Consider the following 22,261-nt stretch of genomic DNA (forward strand, 5'->3'; position numbering starts at 1 on the left):
AAGCAACGACATTTCTCAGCTCCGATTTAGCTCAGGGTTTTGAGGACGGGGATGCTTTTTAATTCGAGGCACTATATAAATATTGTACTTCAGAAATTTGTAGCACATGTGGTGGCTTTTGGGACATTTGTCTTTGGTTAAGGCAATATAACATATTGTGCCAAAAAGAGCCGGGGTTGAACGTACTGTAACTTGCTTTGAGGGCTTCCTCACTACAACATCACCGGTCTCTTGCTACGTTCCTCGAGAAAATTACCATTTACACACTAAAACACAGGCCAAAAAACATTACTGGACCCTCTGCATGCCTGGGAGGGGATGAAGAACGAGCTCAAACTCTGCGATTTTTATTTTAAAACACTTCTTCCTTGCAACATGCCGAAACACAAATCCCAGCCACTTGACCCATGCAGAAGGCAGAGAGCTAAATCAGACCTGCCCATGGGCCCTCCCGCTGCAAGCGAAGAGATAAGGGAGAGTTTTAAGTGAATTCAGCAAAAAAATACATATATATGTTGTGTTTGGCCAGCAATACCTCTCCACGGTGCTGTTGAACTCAATGGCATTACCTCACGCTGCTGTGACTTATTTTCCTGTTTAGCAATGAAAGCAAAAGCCCAAAATAACAGGGAGATTCATATCGTCGCTGCCTCCTTCTTTCTATTTTAGGTGGCCTATTAAAAGCAGTTTCTACATTCTTACCCCACCCTATTTTCATTCACATGAGAAATCTTATTTTCCCTTTCCTTGATTTTTTTAAAATAAACTGGGATTTGTCGAGAACACATCCTGTATTTTTCCTCCCATATTTTCCGTAACTTTTAAACCTCTTCTTATTAACATTGAAAATAATAACACAGAAACACAGTGTGAGTTGCATAAGATGCATGCTGAAAAAAGAGAGCATTTTGGGGGTGTTTTCCTTAAAAAATGTGCCCATAATCCATCCCCTAGTGCAGTTTAAATCTGGGAATTTTGAGCTGAATGATGTGGGCAACTGAGGCTCAAAACATATTCAGCTGTATATGGAATTGAGAAGCTTGTGATCAAGGGTGCAAATGGAGAGGAAAAGCGGAGGTATATGCAGAAAAAGCTAAATATTAATAGCAATTATTACTATTAATTAAGACTACAGTTTTAGTATCCTTTGCGGTCTGTATGATTTAGCCAAGGACGTTCTGGGGGGGAAAGGAAAGGAAGGAAGGTCGGGAAAACCCATCCTTTTTAGCTAACAATTGCATTCCTTGGTGATTTACTCCTAAAAATGCTGACTGCTCTTCCGGGGAGTGATTTATTCCAGGCCTTCATCTTCATCCAGGCCATCATCTTCAGGTCAGCGAGATCCCGTAAAGCTTGAGCAGAAAAGGAGGGCACCATTTCCCTAACGAAGCTGCGACGCCGAGATCATTTTTTCTTTGATTTCCCAATTAAAGCTGGTTTTGATTGCTTTATGTTTCCATCTTCCAACCTATCACTTCCATACGATGCTTTTCACCCTGAACACAGGTGTAAAGTTCACCTAAGTTTGACCATTTCAGATTTTTATCAGGGCAAAGCAGCACGATTTGCAGTTGGCAAGTGACAAAAAGTGACCTGCAGATCCCTAACCCAAAGCATGAAGGGGTTTGCAGAATATTTAAGACCTGTTTTTTTCCAAATCAAAACAGGTTTTTAAAATTTGATGTGGCATACCAAATATTTAAATGGTATGAAAAAGGGAACAGAAATAAGACATATTGCATATGTCAAGTCCTGCCTTGCTCCAAAAGCTGAACACTCCATGCCAGTCACACTAACACTCACGAGCTAAAGCAAAATTAGCTTTTTTAGCAATTTTTGCATTCCGTGTTCCTCTGGGAATCGCAGTGCCGCAATGATCACAGAACAACCCCGGAAATTAGCTCGGATAAAGGAGAGAAAAAGCAGGAGCGCCGCGCGCCGAAGGTACCGCAGCTGCATTGCAGCATAAAAGATTAAATCCAGCTTCCCAAATATCGCTTGGGATTCCCACATGCCAATTATACTTTATTACTTTTAGCAGCCCGTTCTGCTCTATTCAGCGGGGAAGGAGGCGGCGCTTTCTGCCCGCGCTCCCTGCAAGCGCCGGTGGGAGACGGGGAGAGATAATTTTAATTTGAAGGCAGCAATTAAGAAGAGCGTGAAGGGTTTCTCCCTTTTAAATGATTTTTTTTCCCCAACATTGCAGCTTGGCTGGGCAAAAAGGAACCTTTTAGGCGTCTGGGGAAAGCAGCAAGTTGACAGACAAACCGTGGGCTTCCTCCTCCTCCCTTGGCTGGTTTGTGCTTCCAACACTCATATTCGAGTTTTCTACCATTCCTATGAGTTTTGGCCTTTTTCCACCTAGTTTCAGTGTGATATGTGTAAATCCCAGGTACTCACTGAGCCATTACTAGTTGGTTATAAGTAATATAGAGCTGATCAAAAAGCTGAGGGGGGAAAAAAAAAAGGTGTTTTCTTTTCCTTGTGCCTTCATTTCTTCCAAGGGAATCTGGAGCTGCTGAAGATGAAAACTTCCAAGCGAACCTCCAACACAATCCGTTCGGGATGTCTGTATCCAAGACGCCTGAAACGGGAACGCTGCGTGTTTTTGGTTAACATCGTAGCCCAGCTCCAGCTGCCTCCCGGCTGGGGCAAGCCCAGGTGCTTCCTGAGCTTGGGAATTTCTCCGCAGCAGCCTTGGGGCACAGGGAAGTGTTGCGGGAAGCCGTCTTGCAGCGCGGCTTTGCGGCGAGACTTTCATTTCCTGCTGAGAACAGGTAGTTTGGTGGCGTTTGATGGGGAAATGTTAATTCTGGGGAATCGTAAAGCTCTCTCCAAATCCCAAACTCTGCCTCTGTGCTGCACGCTCCTCACGAGCACAATGGCAAATAAATCTCTGGAAATAAATGGCCTTTTTAGGCCCAGCGCGTGGATGAGGACTCGCCTCGTGGTTAGAACACGAGGGGAGGAGGTCATCGGTCAGCGTGACTATCACTCGGGTTTCCAGCTGTAAAAGGCAAGTCAGGATGATTCAGCCATCCTTTTTGTCTCTCGTTGGGTTGGAAACGCTAGGGGACGAGCAGCATTATCCTTCATTTTAAACTGGGGCTTTAGATGCTATTGAATTGAAAGTATCAGATGACATCAAACTGGAAATACTACAGAATCCCAGAGGGGCTGAGGGTGACAGGGAGCTCTCGGGATCCCCCCGTGCAGCCCCTGCTCCAGCAGGGACACCCAGAGCACGGGGCACCCGGGCGCATCCAGGCGGGTTGGAGATCTCCAGAGCAGGAGACTCCACAGCCTCTCTGGGCAGCCTGTGCCAGGGCTCCGGCACCCTCACACCAAGGAAGTTCTTCCTCACATGGACATGGAGCTGCCTGGGCTTCAGCTTGGCCCCGGCACCCCTTGTCCTGGCACCGGCCACCACCCAGGAGAGTTTGGCCCCGTCCTCCCTGCACTCTCCCCTCAGGTCCTTGTCCATGTTGGTCACATCCCTCTCAGGCTGCTCCTCTCCAGGCTGGACAGGCCCCGCTCGCTCAGTCCTTCCTCACACGACGGCTGCTCCGGTCCCTTCAGCATCTTCGTGGCTCTGCCCTGGCCCCTCTCTAGGGGCCATTAGACACTGTCACAGATAGAGGTAGCAGCACCGCTTAGAGCCAAGGCCACCTCCACTTCATTCGCTCGGGATTTTGCCCAAATCCCCCCCAGCTCTGCTTGTCTTTCTGCTGGGAGGCCTCTCTTCCCTTCCCTGCAGAAGTCGAAAGAAGAGTTTGGCCCCATCTTCTTTACGTCCTCCTCCCAAATATTCATACAAATTGATCAGATCTCCTGCCACATTGTGTGGATCAGGCTCAACCACCACTCACGTTAACCCCTGTGACCACCAGCTCGGTCCTGGTAGGGCAAACAGATCTCTTCCCTCTTAGACCCCTTTAAGGCAGTACTTTAAAAGGCATGAGAAGGAGAACCTGCCTTGCAGATCTCGAATCAAGAAGCAAAACCTCGGTGTGCCTCAGTGCTTCACCACGGTGAAGATCTCTGCCAGGGGAACTGCAAAAAAGGGAGTTTCTGTCTGAGGCCATGACGGCACCGCAAGGTCCCTCATCAAGCACGAGGGGGCTAAATGAAACAGTTGCACTTCCTCACAGCAGACAACTCGGAAAGTACAGAAAAAAAGCGGAAAAGACGACACGTGTGCCCAATAATATACAAATCCTTACTGAAACCATGAACACAAAAAAAGAATATGACCACGAAAAGCAAAAGCTGCTTTTGACACTACCCCTCCAGCTTGGTCTGTGCACACCAAAGACCACTGCACCATGAAATCAAAGCTAGAAGCACAAAAAACATTTAGAAATACATGGTTTGTCACTTTATGCCGAATTTGCTTGGTAAAAATACCTCACTATCTGTAAGAGGTCCCACAAAATCAAGATAAATTTAATTGTTATTGCTTTGGGGGTGGATTTAAGCCCTATGTTACCATGCAGGTTCCTTACTGTTTAGCTACAAGGGCAGCTGTACATGTAGCATCAAGCACGAAACTCTACTGAGGACTCAGACATGCAACACGTCTCTGGAATCTGAAGACAGAAATGCTTTTTCTCTCTTTTATTTAAAAGTACAAGCATTAAAAGGGAAAGATGTTGTTCCATATGTGTTCAGCAACAACACAGTTTATTAAGATATTTTCCTTAGTGTTCAAATCCTCAATGCACTGCAATGAATTACCCAGCTGATACTTGGGTCCTGCAAAAACCTGTATTTTGAAATCAAGTCAAGTCTTATGTCTCCCTTTCTGCTTAAATCACCAAAGTGTTATTTGCCTCATTTCCTAAATCCCCGTTTCCTCTGTTATCGGTGTGGCCGTGTGGTCAGATCCAGGGGCAGATCAGAAGGGGAACTTGCACAGGGGATGAGAGCAGAGCAGCAAAATGAGAAAAGCAGCAATTTCTAAAGAGCCAGGTATAAACCAGGGCGGAATGTGCTTCATCCACCCCCTTCCACCTCCTCCTGTCCTTGGTTTGAACTTCTGCAGAAGCCTCAGCACTGGGCGGCCGATTGAAGCTTAACAGGGTTTTTTCTGTTTGCAGACTGTACCTTGGCAATCAGGTAATGGCAACTTGTGAGGAAGTTGGCAAGGAATAAAACACGATATGACACTTTATTAAGGCTATAAAAACCGGGGATAAAGGACATGCGAGGAAAGAGGCCAGAGGATTGAAACCCTTTCGGAGGCGCCATCCCGATGCACTTGGCTTCTCAGACACAGCTGCAATTAGCAAACGACAGCTAATGGGCAAGCAGAAGGAGGTGGAAGCTTTGCAGATGATCTGCTACTACCAGCAAAAGGAAAAAAGGGAAATGAGAGGTATTTTTGGCACTAAAGGTACTATTCTATCCCATTATATCCTGGAGGGAACCACGCTTGCAGCTGATGGTCACGGGCTGGCCCCCTCCCTGGGACTTGCAGCATGCTCAGATTGCAGACACAAAGCAGCCTCTGACTTGCATCAATATTAATTATTTTACAGGCGCAATTAAAAGAGCTCTCACACTCCTGTGCACGTGTTCCCGCTCAGAAATTGCACTTTTGTTTTGTTTTATCACCTGTATATGGCACAGCTACAAGCACTACGGAGTGAAACTGTATCTCCTGCACATAAAGTTCTCCTAAGTGAAGCAACATACCCTAAACTCTCCAAAATACCAGGAGCTGCACGTCACCACCAGCTCCACCAAGGAAAATACTCCATCACCAGCGACAGAAGACTAAAAACGGCCCCGGTGCGTATTTGTCATTCTGCACAGGTCACCCCAGCAGCAGCATTTGTGACTCAGACCTAAGGAAGCAAAGCACCGCCGCCTTGCACCAAACGTGGAATCGCCTACGGAATCAGCCCAACGTACACGGTCCTTTCCTGGCAATAATTAATTTCACAGTTATTTTTATGCCAGCATAAAGCAGCATTGCTACTGAGAGATCATTGCTCTTCCTTATTGCAAGTGTTTATTCTTTTCTGTCCTGTTTAAACAGCTCTCAGCTGTTTCGACTGTCCTGCAGCTGAAAGCAGAATGAGCTTTCATTGGATTGCATTTCCTAACCCTCCCGGATGGTCTGGGCTTCCCAAACGCCCACGTGGGCGTTACTGCTACCACCCTGCGCTCATCGGAGCTTGCACACCTTGCAAGGGCAAACCTCAGGTGCCCACAGAAGCCCAGAATGGTTAAGGCTGGAAGGGACCTAGGGATCATCGAGGCCCTTTTGTCCCGGGGAGCCCAGAGCTGCCCCCAGTGCTCCAGTGCGGCCTCCCCAGAGCTGAGCAGAGGGGCAGGATCCCTCCCTCGCCCGCTGGCAACGCTCCTGCTGCAGCCAGGAGCCCATTGGCCTTCTTGGCCACCAGGGCACGTTGCTGCCTCATGGGCAACTTGGTGTCACCCAGGACTCCCAAATCCCTCTCTGCGGAGCTGCTTTCCAGCAGGTCAACCCCTAATCTGTGCTGGTGCCTGGGGTTATTCCTCCCCAGGGGCAGGACCCTGCACTTGTGCTTGTGGAACCTCATGAGGTTCCTCTCTGCCCAACTCTCCATCCTGTCCAGGTCCCTCTGCACACAGGTCCGACAGCAAGTTCAAGGTGTCCTGCCCGCTTTATTAAGCATGAGTCAACTGGAGCAGCCGTCGTGTGAGGAAGGACGGAGCGAGCGGGGCCTGTCCAGCCTGGAGAGGAGCAGCCTGAGAGGGATGTGACCAACATGGACAAGGACCTGAGGGGAGAGTGCAGGGAGGACGGGGCCAAACTCTCCTGGGTGGTGGCTGGTGCCAGGACAAGGGGTGACGGGGCCAAGCTGAAGCCCAGGCAGCTCCATGTCCATGTGAGGAAGAACTTCCTTGGTGTGAGGGTGCCGGAGCCCTGGCACAGGCTGCCCAGAGAGGCTGTGGAGTCTCCTGCTCTGGAGATCTCCAACCCGCCTGGATGCGCCCGGGTGCCCCGTGCTCTGGGTGTCCCTGCTGGAGCAGGGGCTGCACGGGGGGATCCCGAGAGCGCCCTGCCACCCTCAACCATTCCAGGATTCTGGATTCACATAGCCAGAGCGTTCATGACAGCTACGTACTTTGAAACAGAGGGAAAAAATGTAAAATTATAATACACTTAAATGAGGCTTTAAGAAAAAAAAAAACACAGATAAGGCTGCACTCAGATCAAATGCCACTAAATAAGACCCATGTTTAAAAAAATCAAAATCATTAAAGGTAATTGAAGACAAGAAGGAAGCAGAGAGCAAAAGACACACATCTCAATGTATAGAAGTGAAGAACCTCTTTGCATTGCCACATTCCAAGACATAAGTCAACTCCATCTTCCCATACCGATGAATAGAGCAAAGCATTTTAAAAACCCTGGACTTAACACAAAAATGAGCATGTTTCGCTTCTATAATATATGATACAACTGTATTATAGCAGGTGATATATAGTGGGATCACGCCTCCAGTCAGCCTATGAAAACAGGAACTGCGCTGTGTAGAAAGGGTTTCAATACCCTTTAAAACAAATACCACTTTCCTCCTGATGCTACCTAGATGTAGGATTATAACAGTATATCAAAGTCTAAATTTCTTTATTTCTATGCATTTCTATACACTTTCCATTCTCAATAGCTGGTTCATAACTGGTAATGGCTCTTCAGAGTACTCTGAAGTCAGCGGTTTCATCTCTAACTCAGTTACCTTCCCCTTTTAACAGGAATTTCCTCTGCTCTTTTCTTGCCTCCCCCTTTTAACAGGAATTTCCTCTGCTGTTTTCTTTCCTCGTCATCCCCAAGTCATCAAGATCTTACCCTACTTCTTGGCCACAAGCTTTGCATTTGCTTACCCTCCACAATTTCATATCACCAAGTCATCCCCTTGCTCTTCAGCTCCTTTCCGGTACCATTTCTGGTAAATCTGTGCTAAATAATCATTTTCTCAGTATTTTGAACAGCCTGGTTGCCCTGCACATTTCAGAAGGGAAAGAGCAGTAAGAAATCCAGCAGATCTTTCATCTTGAGACGATGCCTGAGACTCGTTCCTCCCTTTGCCCTGGACACTTGCACTCTTGCAGGGACCTGTTCGTGCTCCAGGTATTTTTGCTCATGGAGAGCAGTGCAAAACACAACATTTTTGCATTCACAGAAAATGTATTTGTTGCTCCTCAGTCTAGAAGAACCCGGAAACACCCAATAAAGAGATGCAGGAGAAGAAACCTGGGAAGTTGCTCTCCTCTTCCAGAGCACTTTGGCTCCATGGAAGCACTTGCAGTTTAGGTTCTCCGTACACCACAGTGCTCTACAGAAATGCTTGTCCAGAGGGATTTCTGCAAGCAAAACCCCATTCCCACTAAGCACAACTCCAAAACGAGTTGGGAAAACAGCCAAACCATCAGGGACCAGCGTGGTGGGATTGGCAATAGCAACCTGGAGATGGCTACGAAAGAGAGGACAGGACAAGACGGGGCCTCCGAACAACATCTGTTGTGCATCAAACTATTTTAGCTATTAATATATATTTTTCCTTCCAGTATACATAAGCATGTACCTACACACAGCATATAAATAAACACTAGTTTGTTTTCATGTGCCATGCTCAGTTCCAGGGGCACCCAAATCCCAGTCTACAAAACGCAGTTTTAAAGAAAATTAAAGACCAAGTTGTCCGGCCTGATCCCGTCACTCATAAAAAGAGTTTGCAGAGAGCAAACACAACAAAACTCTGAATATGTGAACATATGAAATATGACTATGTAAATTGTAAATTAGACTACGTTCAGACCTGAAATACAAATTAACAGAAAGGTTGTCCCATATCTTCAACAGTTTATCCATAGCATCCATCCCAAGTTAAAGCAATAGTGGATATTTAAGCAGTTCAGGAGGTCTAGAATGATATTATACCCTTGGTGAGCAATGATATTGGAACCCTAAGCATGTTATTTCTTAGAAGTTCAATTATCTGCTGCAGATCAGACTTTGTAAGCAGGTATGTGTGAAGCAATTGATTTGCAGACTTTGGAACCAAGATATTTAATGCTCATGTTTTCATTAACCATATCATAAACAAATATTCAGATACCTAGATATTAAAAAAATAATCGATGTGCTATTGAAGAACTAAAACATTCCTGGCAAACTTGCTGTCAACGTCAACAGGAAGCTCCAGGTCTTAGTTTCAACTAATTCCTTTCTCTAACTGAGCTTTTCTGAAAAAAATGAACCAAAATGATCACGAGGGCTTAACATGGGGCTCGATAATTGGTGCCAAATATCCTGCCCTCCATCTATTGCAGTGCATTGGAAAAGACAAAATTGCAAAGTGATCCTGAGACTTGAGATTTTATTAATTGCACTTCCCAGGTTTTCACACTTTGCAATTCCCATAAGGGAATTAGCTTCCTTACCTTCATTATGTTTACTAAGTCTGTCTGATAATAGCGGTCTTGGTGCGCGTTGGCAGCTGCTAAAGTGAGAAGGTAATCATTCCTGGCATGGATAGCCTTGGAATTGCACTCGGATCGTCGTGCTTTTAACTGCAACGAGAAAACCGACGTTAAAAAATAAGCACTAATACAAAATCAAATGCCTAAAGATATGGAGTATTGTGTCCAGTTCTGGGCTCCACAGGACAAGAGGGATGTGGAGCTGCTGGAGAGAGTCCAGCGCAGGGCCACAAGGATGATCAGGGGCCTGGAACATCTGCCCTATGAGGAGAGGCTGAGGGAGCTGGGCCTGTTCAGCTGGAGAAGAGAAGGCTGAGAGGGGACCTGAGCAGTGTCTAGAAGTACCTCAAGGGAGGCAGTGAGGAGGATGGGGCTGGTCTCTTTTCACTGGTGGTGGCCACCGACAGAACTAGAGGAAATGGCCACAAACTGAAGCACCAAAAGTTCCACAGGAACTTAAGGAAAAATTTCTTGCCAGTGAGGGTGCCAGAGCGCTGGAACAGGCTGCCCAGAGAGGTTGTGGAGTCTCCTTCTCTGGAGATCTTCAAACCCGCTTGGACGCAGTCCTGTGCCACGTGCTCTAGGTGACCCTGCGTGTGCAGGGGGTTGGACTAGATGATCTCTAGAGGTCCCTTCCAACCTTGAGCATTCTGTGATTCTATGATTCTATGATTCATTTTACCTTCTAAAACACTGGTCACCTCTAGGCTCCCAACAACTTTTGTTACACGTGACATGAAATCGGCTTCGAAGCAGGACCATAAGCAATAGGAGTTATTCTTACACTCACCTTTACACTTGCCTTCTGCAAGCTTATTCTCGACTGAAAAAGACTAAGTTTGGACCTGAAATACAAATTAACAGAGAGGTTGTCAGGATAAACAGCCCACTGCATTTCACTTCTGCAAAATTTAACTGAGGCAACTTTTTAGGCCAAAAAATGGTCTTTTTAGGTCAAAATGGACCAAGTGCTGCAAATGTGACCTGCTGGCATTCCATGGATCACCAGGAATTCTGTTCCAGAAAACTGGAAGAGTCCCTAGATCCTCTAAAAAGATCTGTGAATGTTTTAAAAAGCAGAATTGGCCTCATTTTCATATCTGGACTAAGGAAAGAGAAATTAGATAACCTCTCTAATAGCTATTTGAAAGATGGTGGTTTAAAAAGGATGTAAGAAAACAAAATTAACAAAAACTTCTTTATAATTTGGCAATTTATAAAAAAGAGAATAAAAAGCCTTAGCAATACAGAAAATAGAAGTAATGATTTTGTCCTGACTTTATCAGATTCCTCTAAAAGGAATTAAGTTTCTTTCTTTGGAGCCAAAGACGGTACTTGATAATTGGAAGTATTTCCATGCTTTATGTATAATAATCCAACACCTGGATTGTCAAACTGAGCAAAACAAGCAAAAAAAAAATCCACTAATACTGTAAAAAAAAATTCCAAACTAGTATCCAATGGAAAAGAGGAGAAGCTGGAAGATGCAGTGAAGAGCAGGTCTCAAAGGCTGCTGGCTTCCAAAAGTCAGTGAAAAACAGGGATCTGCAGGAAACCACAGCTTGCAGGGACACCCTGTGACCCTGCAGGAATTTTAAGGCTCGGATTCCTCTCCTCTGGCTAGAAGGATTTGTCCTTTCCCTTCTCACAAGATGCTTTTTAATTAATTAATTAATGGGCTGGAGGCACAAATTAACTGATACTTTATGTATTTGCCAAGCAGGAAAAGCTTAAGGCAGAGTGTGTTGCAGAGTGGATGAACACAACCATTTGCCAGCACCTACTTTTGACCTGTCTGGGATCGTGGACCATTTCAGGAGGGATTTCTTCCTGGAATTCATGCACATCTTTACTATCTTCTTGATTTTGGTGGGGTCTATAGTGTATTTTGAATATTCATTGTGCAAAAAATGTCTCCACCATATGACTTTCCCTTAAAAAGAGTCTCGCCACAAATATTTTGGATGCTTTTCAAGAGAGAATCAAAAAAAAAAAAAAAAGAAGAATAAAAAGCAAAAGTAGAGAACTGACGTCTAGAATTTGCTGCTTGTATTTCTTCCTAATATAACCACTATTAATAAAGAGGAGGAAGCAGCACAGCAGAAATAGAGCAACTAGATTTATCTGACAATTCCCACACTCAGTGGAAATCTGTGTCCTGGCACCCCGGCCCCCCAAGGTGGATTGAGCCCAAAATTGAGATGTGCAGAGAGAGAAAAAATAAGTGGCCTTGAACATCCGAAGAAGTGCCAGGTCACACATTATCCTTTAAAAAGGCTGAATTAAAGCACTTAGAGTTGCTCGTATTTTTTCTAAAGAAACCATTTTAAATAAATTACACAACGGGATAAAAGCATGCTTGAAATGCTTACAAAAATGTACATAAACAAAGGGAGAAATTGGCAAAAGCTTATTCAGAGCCATTATGTTTCTTCTAAAAGAATATCAAGTGTAAAAACTAATACAAATACAAATCTGCTTTATACATGCACCATTATTTATACATATGCTATTATAAAAACATACTTGGCCTCAATATCAGCTTTCTCCCGCACTGCTTGGGCCATCTGTTCAGTCTCAAAATATTTCTTTTTGCCCTTAGCTAAGTCTTTTACTGTCTCTTGTAATTCAGCTTGGATCCTTGTCAACTGGTCCACACACTGAAAAAAAGCATGTAGGAAACAAAACGTTATTTTTTATTATTAAATGTATAGATATATTTGCATCTAACTAATAGGAGCATTATAATTTTACTGCTCAGCATTAAATTTTATATAGAGCAATGTGGTCTCCAAGTGACTGCAGGTCAATTATTCATGTCTTTCTTTTTAAAGGCGAGCAGAACATAAAAACATTTTTGCTCCTTTCAATAGCTCTTTTAACTATCCAAAATCAAGGCTAAGTCACAAATTCAATGTAAATGTTCTGAATGCTTTTGGTGAGACCAGGAAGTTGCAAAAACTGGAAAGCAGGAAGGAAAAACCCAAAGGCCAGAAGTGACACCAAAATGTTTCATCTCCCCTTCTCCAGAATTGAAGACGTAAGATAAAATGTACTATGCAAAACAAAACAAGAACAATCTGGTAAATATTAAGCGCTTTTTTTTTCCCCTAAACTGCATTTTGAGAGCTTTCCAACAAATAGGATTGCATCAGAAATGAGAGTCATTCACAAAGATTCATTCAGGGATTTGCTTTCTTTTACCCCAACTAGTTTAAGCAGACGCAAGAGTAAAATTTTGAAGCATTTATAGGCAATTATATCCCTATTTTGTAGGGGTTATAGGCTGACTGTGGTCAACCACGGCTCCAAGCAATGTTTAGGGGCAGAGCCTAAAGCAAATCTGCCTTTCTGTCCTCCTAGGATCAGGGCCAGGGTCCCATGTCCTCTCCTGTATCCCCCAAAAGTTTTATTTGCTCCCTCTTTGCCTGAAACTGCTCCATTTCAATATTAAAAAAAGGCTCAGAAAAATAAATTTGATGCAAAGTTCTCCCGTGCTGGCAAGCTGAGACACTAAAGGCTTGGAGAAAGGCCTGGAAAATTAATCCGACATCTCATCAATAGCAACTTAATCCCTGCTGCAACCCTGGAAGAGCCACTGCTTCCAATAAAAGTTCCTTTTAGTTGGGCAAGTACCAGTATTTGGACACTACAGCTATCCTAGTGTAGGTAAAAACACTTTATGTATTAATTTATGTATTTGCATATTGAAAATTCAATATGGTTTTATCTGGTTGGGGTCCTCGTAATTATTTCTGAGTGGGAAACAAAATAAATAATAAATAAAATAAAAACTTAAGTGTGTTTCAGAGGAAAATTAATGTGAGCAGTGGGTATTTATTCCAAAATGTAGAAGAAACACATGCTCTTAGAATATGCCTTGTCCCAAGTATTGCACTGATAATTGCAATAATTTGTTCTGCTAATGTGCAAGAGAAAAATAATCCATGTTATTTTTGGAGACTGAAAATGAAGCCCCCTCTCCCCTTTGACCTGGTGTCCAGAAATTCTTGAAATTGTCAACATTTGGGGAAGGAGAAAACTGGAGATTATTGACCAAGCAAAGAACAAAGTTGTTCTTTTTATCAAACAAACCCAGAATGGTCCTTTCTTACGTTGTTTACCTTGAATGCACTATTCAGCCTACCTCAGGCTAAATACAAGAAGAAAAGCAATTTTTTAAATTTAATTATTATTTCGCATTAGCAAATGCTTAATGAAAAGGCCCAGCAGGAACATTTACGAATACAACTATGTTCGGGGTGTTTATACAGTTATTTCTCTCCACACTAGTTTCGTTTCATATGAGCAGCATCGTGAGTTTTTCAGAAAACCGGGCTCGAAAACTTCTGAAATTGTTTGCACACACCATGATTTCCTGCAAACTCTCCTTGTTCTTTAACACTGCAAAAGGTGAAGAAAAACAAGCAAGGAAACCACAGAAACCCCAACTACCTTTTTCAACTGCTGTTCCTTAAAGCACCTTACGGTCCTGGCTGGTTCAGAAATCAAGTTTTTGTAGTTCTCGCAGATATTGAGCCGAGATTGGGCCACTTGCATCGTGCCTTCCAGGAGTGATTTCCAAACGGAGTACATGCTCCTACAAAAAAAAAAAAAAGGAAGAAAGGTTGTGGGAAAAGAGAAAGAAAGGCCACAATCACTACTGGAAATGGGTGATGTTTTATCTAAGAGTGGTATATATTTTTCTAAAGATGGCCCTTAAGAAATCAAACGAAATCCAGATTCATTTATGCTGCTCTCAGGCAATAATTGCCCTTTTATCAAACCTTGATGTTCCACGAAAACTCAAGATTTCCCCTTCTCTCCCCGTTCTGTGATTCAAATTTTTGGCAAACATTTTAGGGTGAAACCTGTGGGTTTTCTTCCCATCCTCCTACATTATTCAAGTCATAAGACGTCGACTTAAGCCTATTGCACAAATCTAGAGGGAACCAAGGCTTCAGTTTTAACTGACAGCACTTGTGCAACACAGAAAAAATAATCCTTTTAAGCGCAGAAGGGAGCTGTTTCGTTGCCGAGTAAATAAATTATACAAATTGAAAGTCTACGGACAGCTATTTCAAGATATCCAACTGTTAAATTACCTGTAATCACTTCGCTCATCCGCTTTTATTCCAAGCCAGTCCTTCTTTAGGTATTGGCTAGCCAGCTTCTGGATGCTCTAGTGAAAGAAAGAGTGGAAAAAAAAAACCATTAAAAAATGAGAAGTGCCTAAAAAAGACATTTTTGCTCTGTTATCAACGGATAACCTGACATATAAAGAAGAAATCCAATACAGTTTTAAGGAGCTGCTGCAATATGGGTATTTTGGCATTCCATAGGCGTTCTTAAACTTTGGGCTGAATGTAACTTTTTTCCCCCTTTTTTCCTTTTTTTTTTTGCATAAGATGCTTCTTGTTCTTGGCTCAATGACCCTTTCTGTTTTGCTGGGCTGGAACAAAGACGGTCCCTGTGACTCCAGGCAGGGAGGCAACTGCTTGTTTAACCCCGGCCTGCGCCGCGCCGTGAGGTGAGGAGCAGCTCCAGGCCGTCGGGGGCAGCTCCCACTTACTTTTATTATAAATATGAACCCCCACAGCTCCCCAAAGCCACCTCGGCCACTTGGTTGGAGCCTAAAGCTCTATCTGCTGAGATTTGCTACAGTTTGGCAGCATAAAAAGAGCGCAAGATCTTTGTTTGCTAGAATCACAAGGCGCTGACAACGGCCGGGGCCTGCTGGTGGCAGAGAGCAAGGTAGAGGCCATCTGATGTAACATCAAGTTTTAGAAAGTCTCAAGAGGACAATTTGAGTGTATTTTTTCCAATATTAAGATCTCACCTCCCTCCAAAGCAGCATTTTGCATCAATTCAATCATTTCCCTTTTTCTTTGCAGCAGAAACCACCAGCTTTTTATGTATTTATTTACCTTACAAATAAATCTACCTCTTGCTCATGTTTTCTCCTCTATCCCATGTTTTCTTCCCCCCCAGGTAAGCAGGGTGATTTGCTTGCCTGGTCCTCAAGATCAAGGTTTTCTAACATGGGAAAAGCTGCATGTTGACTAGTGTCAGAAAATGGGGAAAATCCCATTTTTGCCTCCCTGATACTGAAACTGGATGACAAGGAAGAGAAACTGCTATATGGAAAGAATCCTTCAAAAAAGCACACATATATATCTGCATTTATCCTGTTCCATATAGGCATATGTGTTTATCCCATTCCATATAGATCTACGGATTTATATAACCTGCTCCAACCTCCAGTTTATTAATGATAACACTGACCACTGCCAGATTAAGGACAAACCATACGAAATCTCCATTCTTTTTAACACAGACCTGCCTGATAGCTCCACTTGGAGCCTCTTTTTCCAGACGTTTTGCATCCAGAAAAAGGTAGTTTTATCCAGAACTGCGTTTCCCTAATGTGTGCTTTAAAGCACTGCATGAAAGCAACAATATTTTCCCTAGATTAGAGGCTTCTAGAGCCTTCTCTCCATACAGACCTGTTACCTGCAACAGCAAAAAGATAAAGCAAAAATAAAAATTACGTCAAACCGGTGCTAAGCTGTTTGGTTTCACCCTTCTATTTGTTGCTTTTCCAGGAAATTTAATTTTAATTAACTCAAACCAAATGTAATTTCTTAACTTTTTCTCCCGCGGTGCTTCGGTTCCTTTCTCACCCTTCCACATCTCCCCCTTCGCTCAAGGGTTTTCCAAGCTGGTCGGTTGTTCAGGGATTGAGGATAGGAAATTATTTGAGAGGAAATTCTCCCAAATTGCGTTGTCTGCACCTAGAGCCCATTCAGACCCATTTGATTTACCACAATATCCACTAATCTGCTCTAATCCCGCTCTTGCATCAGGCCAAAATGTCAACGCAGGGGTCAACGGAAGCTCCCCAGAACACTCTTCTTCATTGGGAAAATAATAAATACTGAAGTTTTTCTGCACTTTTAGATTATTTGCCTAAATTTTCAGTCATAACAGTGGATTTTATTAGGTAAAATTGGTTATTTTCTCTCCACACTGTCCCATGTTCCAGGGTCTTCCTCAGGTAGAGACAGTGGGTTTTAGCTCCACAACTTACCGACTCTAACTCGTCTATTTTCCTATGTAAGATTAAATTGTAGAAAGATGCAAAAGGGCAATGGAAATGGAAAAGCACAGGCAGGAAAACCCTGAAAATATGATGGTAAAACGACATATCGGACTGTTCATCCACAGAGATAAGTTAAATCAAGCCAGACCCGTTGCATCCATTCGCAGGGATGCAACAGAGAGGGTTTGAAGAAAAATGTTTGAAAATACATGAGACATCAAGAGTAAGATCCACTCGGGAAGGGGCAATTGTGGAAAATTCCACGGTCGTTTTTGTTACTTCTCTTTCTTAATCACAAGGTTATAAAACACATGCAGCCGGATCGTGGGGCGATCAAATGGAGCGCCCGGGAAGAATAAAATAAATGGAAAATTCAAATTACACCTGGCTTTAAAAGCCTGCAAATAGTAGTGCAGAAAGATTAAAATAGTCTAAAAAACCCCCTGTCGTCACTGTTTTAAGGCTACTGATGAGGTCCGATATTATGAACTAAGTTTAAGAATTGAAAGAAAATAGATAAATGCAGGGAAAGAATATAATTAAAACTGGAGTTTATGAGACTCGGGACAGCAGACCGAGGGTGATACCATCAGTTAAAATTAAGCATTTCTATTATTATTATCACTAAAAAAGCCACAGATGAAAGAAACGTGCAGCAATATGCACAAACTGATACACTTATTTAAAAATACAGAGATTAACATATAAAAGGAAGGGGGACAGAAGTTCAGCACCATGTTTCAGGCAAAATATATATTAGGAATTGCCCTTGAAAGCATTTCTAATTCAGCAGCCACATTTGGGATAATTTAATACTGTGGGAGAGCCAGGAACATCCAGTGCTGCATGGAGAGAAGGGAGCAAGGAAGCAAATGTGGGGATTTAGTCAGCTCCACGGGAGGGATTAAAAGAAATGTGGATAACCCCAAGATCCCAGAGATATTTCTGTAAAAATAGGAGAGTTTAACTCTGCCGAGTGGGTTCACACACTTTAATGGAAAAGGTGCCCCTTGCCAGCAGGAAGTGCTCATCCAAATAAATAAATTGGGGTATCAGAATAAATAAATGGGAATTATTTACTATTTGGCACGCAAGAAGATGGGCTTGCCAACTTGTATCCTAATGCGAATTGTCTCATTTGAGATCTTTGCTAAAATACCCCACGTGCAAACGCTGTGTAATTTTTATTTGTTCTCTTTAAGGTTACTTTGAACCAGCTCGAAAGCAGGGCAGGATTAGGGGTGTTTCAGCTAGAAAGGCAGGAAAGCCACTTGTGAGAAGGCGTTTTTGGAACACTCAGCCTGGGAAATAGGAGTATTTTGCCAAAGCAATCTCCAAAGGTAAGGAAAGGCAAGTCCAAAATTATTAGAGCTGATAATCACTAAATCCAAATGTTCATATATAATCAAAATGCTTTAAAAGGGCTTTTCCCCTCCCTGTAATAAGTAAACTGCAAAACGTCACTTCTTTCCATTCTTAATCTGCAGAGGAACACATTTTACAGTCATTTTAGTCCAAAATAAATGAGTTTTGATTTATTTTATTCTCTGCAGTGCAGTTACCAGCATCTCCTGGAGCTGGTTTAATATTAGTCGGGGTTTGGGGTCTTCACAGGTTGCTGTTTCATGTGGGAACTTCCTAATTAAGGGTTCACATGATTACAAAACCCACGTTTTATGGAGCGCAACCTGAGGCTTCTTCTTCCATTCTGCAACAGCTGGCAAAGAAGTATTAAATTTGCTGCAGTTTAATTGTATTTATTGAGCAGTTTATAACAACCTGAGCGTTCGTAGTCCGAAGTTCATCAGTCACTGCAGCATCAACATTAATTTTGTATTTGGTAATTAGCTTCAAGGCTTGTTATGTCTTTACAAGCTGCGATTAAGGTATCTTTTTTATTTGGATTTTAGAAATCGGCGAGCGATGCTAGTGAAAATGTGCCCGTTTGTTACAGGAAAATGCTTGGCAGAGAGTCATCAGATGCCATTTCTGCAGAGTTTTCCCTTGGAAAATTGTGTTTTTCTACTCCAGGTTCCTTGTTGTTAGACTTCCTTTGGGTTTGGGGAGCACCGCACACGTTATCTTTGGAAAAGACTATCCTGATGAAGAAGGCAGCAACGTTATAATGAAATTCAGATATTAAATTCAGACACTTATCTACTTTCCATGATAAACCTCAATGTCGTGTCACAAGGCCAACTCGATTGACTTCAGTGGTCAAAAGGCAATCGTCTCCAGGATGATGGACTCTCTCCATCAATCCTCAGTACAGACCAGTAGAAGAATTAATTAAACTCTGGATGCTACAAGAGGTTGGTTCAAGGAGTAAATTTGAAGGGTGATGTGCCAGTTTTGCTTGGATTTTTAATGAATACCTATAGACTAAAAGGATGTTTGTAGATGTTGAGTACAAGGCAAAAAGAGGCAACGCTCTGCAAGCTTCTGAAGAAATGAAGATTCACCTTAGCTGGCTTCTGTGGAAATCTAAACAAAATGCACGTAGGCTTATGTGTGCAAGTAAGTCTTGGTGCCCCTGATGCATTTATTGACCTAAAGCCTCAGATGCATCATGAAAACACCTGAATTAATCAGGCAGCCAGAAGAGGAGATAAGGATGAGTCAAGTCCTACCTAAATACACTAATTAATTTTGGCATTTGAGACCAGTCAATGGTAAAGGTGCTTTTTTTCCTCTGTCTTCTGCCTATTTAGCAAATTCTGAGAATTGACCCACAAAGAGGGAACAGCGGACGACTTCTCAGCAGTGTCCATGGAGATGCGGCATCGTGGTGGACAACCTCAAAACCCAAGCTGGGTGATGGGAATTCTACCTAAGAGCTTCGGCTGAAGAATCTGTACTCATGTAAGGAGCTAAAAGCTGAAGAGATTGTGGAGAAACACAGAAGAAATTAAAATATTGAGGAAAAAAAAGTTTCAAGAGAAATGCAGCCAAGAACAAACTTCTGCAGCTTCCAACTGGCCCACTCATGAGGATCGTTCTGCAAGTTCCTGAGATGACAACAGGGTTCACTGGCCTTTTAAGAACGAACAATCTCCTTCTCCTCACCCTGGAATCTCTTCCACGAGCAAGAGATGCTGGAAGATATCGCCAGGAAGGACAAAATGTAACTATTTTCCTCTGCGGAACTTCAGATTTCTATCTTTATTATGAGTCCGCCAGAACAACAACCCACTGATTCCTTGGGACAATTCAAGTTTTTGCAATTTTTTTCTTTTCCACAACCCCGACAGAAGTTTCTTTGATCTTTCAACCTAAAGGAATAAAAACGACATTCTCAAGAATCTTTAACCCGTGGCCTCCACTTAAGGCCTAGGCCGCTATCACCAAATTGCCCCATCACAGACTTGACCTTGCCCTTCACAGGATGCCAATGACAGTGCAGCATTTCCACCTGAAATATACCCAAATTATTATGCCCTCAATGCCAGCTTCCCTACGGAGCTGGTCCCGAGGCTTCCCAACAGCAACTGCAAAACTGAATTTTACTCTTCAGGGATCACCATAAAAATCAATCCCAGGAAAAGGAGCAATCACAACGATGCACCATCTCCATGGTTCAACATGCTCAAGTTATCAAGTATCAGTATTTTGCAATGTCCCATGTTCTCCCAGGTCAGATAGATGGATAAAACAGACTTTATTACAGCAAATCCAGTTCAGATCCATGAAAATCATGTCCTACCAAGGTGTCTTTATTTCTCCAGTACAGAAGTAAAGAGATATCCATTATACTGATGAAGCTGCAAAAACTTGGCTGTGAAAAGATCAGGGGAGAATGCAACACGGAAGCAGTACTGCAAATAGTTAAACCAAGTTGCAAATAATTAAAGTCTAAATCCACACTGGTGATGCCAGCGTTATCAACGACAACATTTTAAGGAAGATTTGAGCAATCTTAAACTACTTTTCTTGCAGCTTCAGCTTATATAAAAAGGGCTTTTTAAAATATAATGAAATCTTCTCCATTTTTACCATGCCAAGAACAGGCAGTTGCAGCTCCTGCAGAGATGTTAAAGATCGAATTCATGTTCAAACACCCAAAACACCAGCAAAAAGAGCCCTGCGCAGCCCAGGACGCAGAGCTAAGGGGAAAAACAGGCTGTTGGAGCACATTTTTCCTCTCCGAAGTTACAAGGTCACCTCTGAAGTCGCAGGGTCAGCTAAATCCTGCGAGAGCTGCCAAGGGAATCCGAGCGCGGCTCCGCCGGACTTGGTTCGCATGGAAAAAAAAGAAATAATTTCCTTCCTGCTCATATATTTTTTTTAAAAAAGAGGGATTTTGACAGGAACAATTCAGGAAAAAAGTAAAATGTCGAGTTAATCTCCAGGCAAATAAACTGCAGGGAAATTTTTGCCAGTAAATAAACTGGCAAAAAGAACTAGAAGAGAAGCAGAGCAGCAGTTTATTCAGCTGCATTTGGGAGTGTTGTAGCTTTAAAGTCCACCTATCTAACTCTCTATAAATAAATAGAGTAAAAACATAGATGTTTATTTAGAGATAAATGCAGATTCGCCTGTGCAGGCGTTCCACACGTGCAATTTGGGGACTTAGCATTCCTCCACGAAGAGGGCAAATGCAAAACGCCTGGAAAAGGGTGTTTTAAGGGCAAGGGGAATGGTGCCATCTGGGCTCCGACGCCGGCACAATGGGAACGGCGGCGGCGTTGGCAGCCGAGGGCTGGGAAGCATATGGCACCCTTGCTCCAAACAGGCTCCTGGCTTGTGTTTTTCTTTTATTTTTTGCTTTCCTCGTGCCCGATCCTTTATAGAAACTGCGGGCAAAGCTTGCCCGAAGCTTGCCCAGACTGAGGATTAAACTGTAAGCAACCACCGCTTCGCTTCCGATAATTCTGAAATGGGATGAGCGGGAGAAAATGAAGTCTAAAAGGAAAACGCTGAAATCTTTTAAGGTCGTTTTGCTGTTTGCTTCTTCTTCAGCTTTCTGTGTGGGTCCTGAGCCTAATCCTTCTTGTGCAGATGGATGCCACGCTCTTCTGTGACTATTTTCAAAAGAGCAGATACTGCAAATTCCTCAGTCTGCATCCAAAACAGGAAAAAGAAGGAGCTAGCACTGATAGTAAAACCATGCCAAGATTATTTGTGCCCAACTTATTTTTTTGTATTTCTCTCATTTAAGTTGTTATGTGGAGCAAGGCAGCACCTAAGAGCACTCACACCCTTTGAATGGGTCAGAATATATATATATATACATAATGTTAGGGCCTGGAAAAAATATAGAAAATATGGAAAAAAAATCCCCCCAAATCAAACCGAGCGACAGCTCCTCACATCTAAGGTAAAGATTATATGCAAAAATTACTATAAATAAATCAAGCACAGAAGGGACAGCATGAGTTGAGGTAAGGCACTAATCTCACCACACAGGTGCCTTAAATTTGTTCGAGATTGCACCGCTGCCTGTGCAAAGCAGAACCTTGATGAGTTATTTGCCATTTGTGAAACTATTTCTAATGCCCAGCAGCAAATTTCCCTTTCCAAAGACTGGCCTGCAGCTTCCAGGAGTAAATATTAGCTGTATTCCAATAGGAAAAACCTTGGGCTTAGGAAAAAAAATGCAGGGAAAGGAAAAGAGTAAATCAATCCTTATCAAAGGGGTGCCTCATGGAGCTCCGTAGTTTTCCAGCACGATGGCAAGGGGAA

The 22,261-nt window shown here is 43.0% G+C and overlaps 1 protein-coding gene across 2 annotated transcripts in view; it reads right to left on the bottom strand.

Annotated features, from left to right (window-relative positions):
- FCHSD2 (FCH and double SH3 domains 2) overlaps window positions 1-22,261 on the bottom strand; it is a 91,747-nt gene that overhangs the window by 29,101 nt on the left and 40,385 nt on the right. For both annotated transcript variants that reach the window (XM_088534996.1, XM_088534995.1), the window contains exons 4-8: window positions 14,583-14,659; window positions 13,933-14,077; window positions 12,004-12,137; window positions 10,268-10,322; window positions 9,439-9,567 (exon numbers count right to left, since the gene is read on the bottom strand). In XM_088534996.1, the coding sequence (XP_088391122.1) occupies window positions 9,439-9,567; window positions 10,268-10,322; window positions 12,004-12,137; window positions 13,933-14,077; window positions 14,583-14,659 (540 nt within the window). The remainder of the gene's footprint in view (window positions 1-9,438; window positions 9,568-10,267; window positions 10,323-12,003; window positions 12,138-13,932; window positions 14,078-14,582; window positions 14,660-22,261) is intronic.

This window comes from Tinamus guttatus, unplaced genomic scaffold (genome assembly GCF_059628265.1).
Source record: "Tinamus guttatus ecotype Peru unplaced genomic scaffold, ASM5962826v1 Tinamus_guttatus_pri_ptg000602l, whole genome shotgun sequence".
Taxonomy (NCBI): domain Eukaryota; kingdom Metazoa; phylum Chordata; class Aves; order Tinamiformes; family Tinamidae; genus Tinamus; species Tinamus guttatus.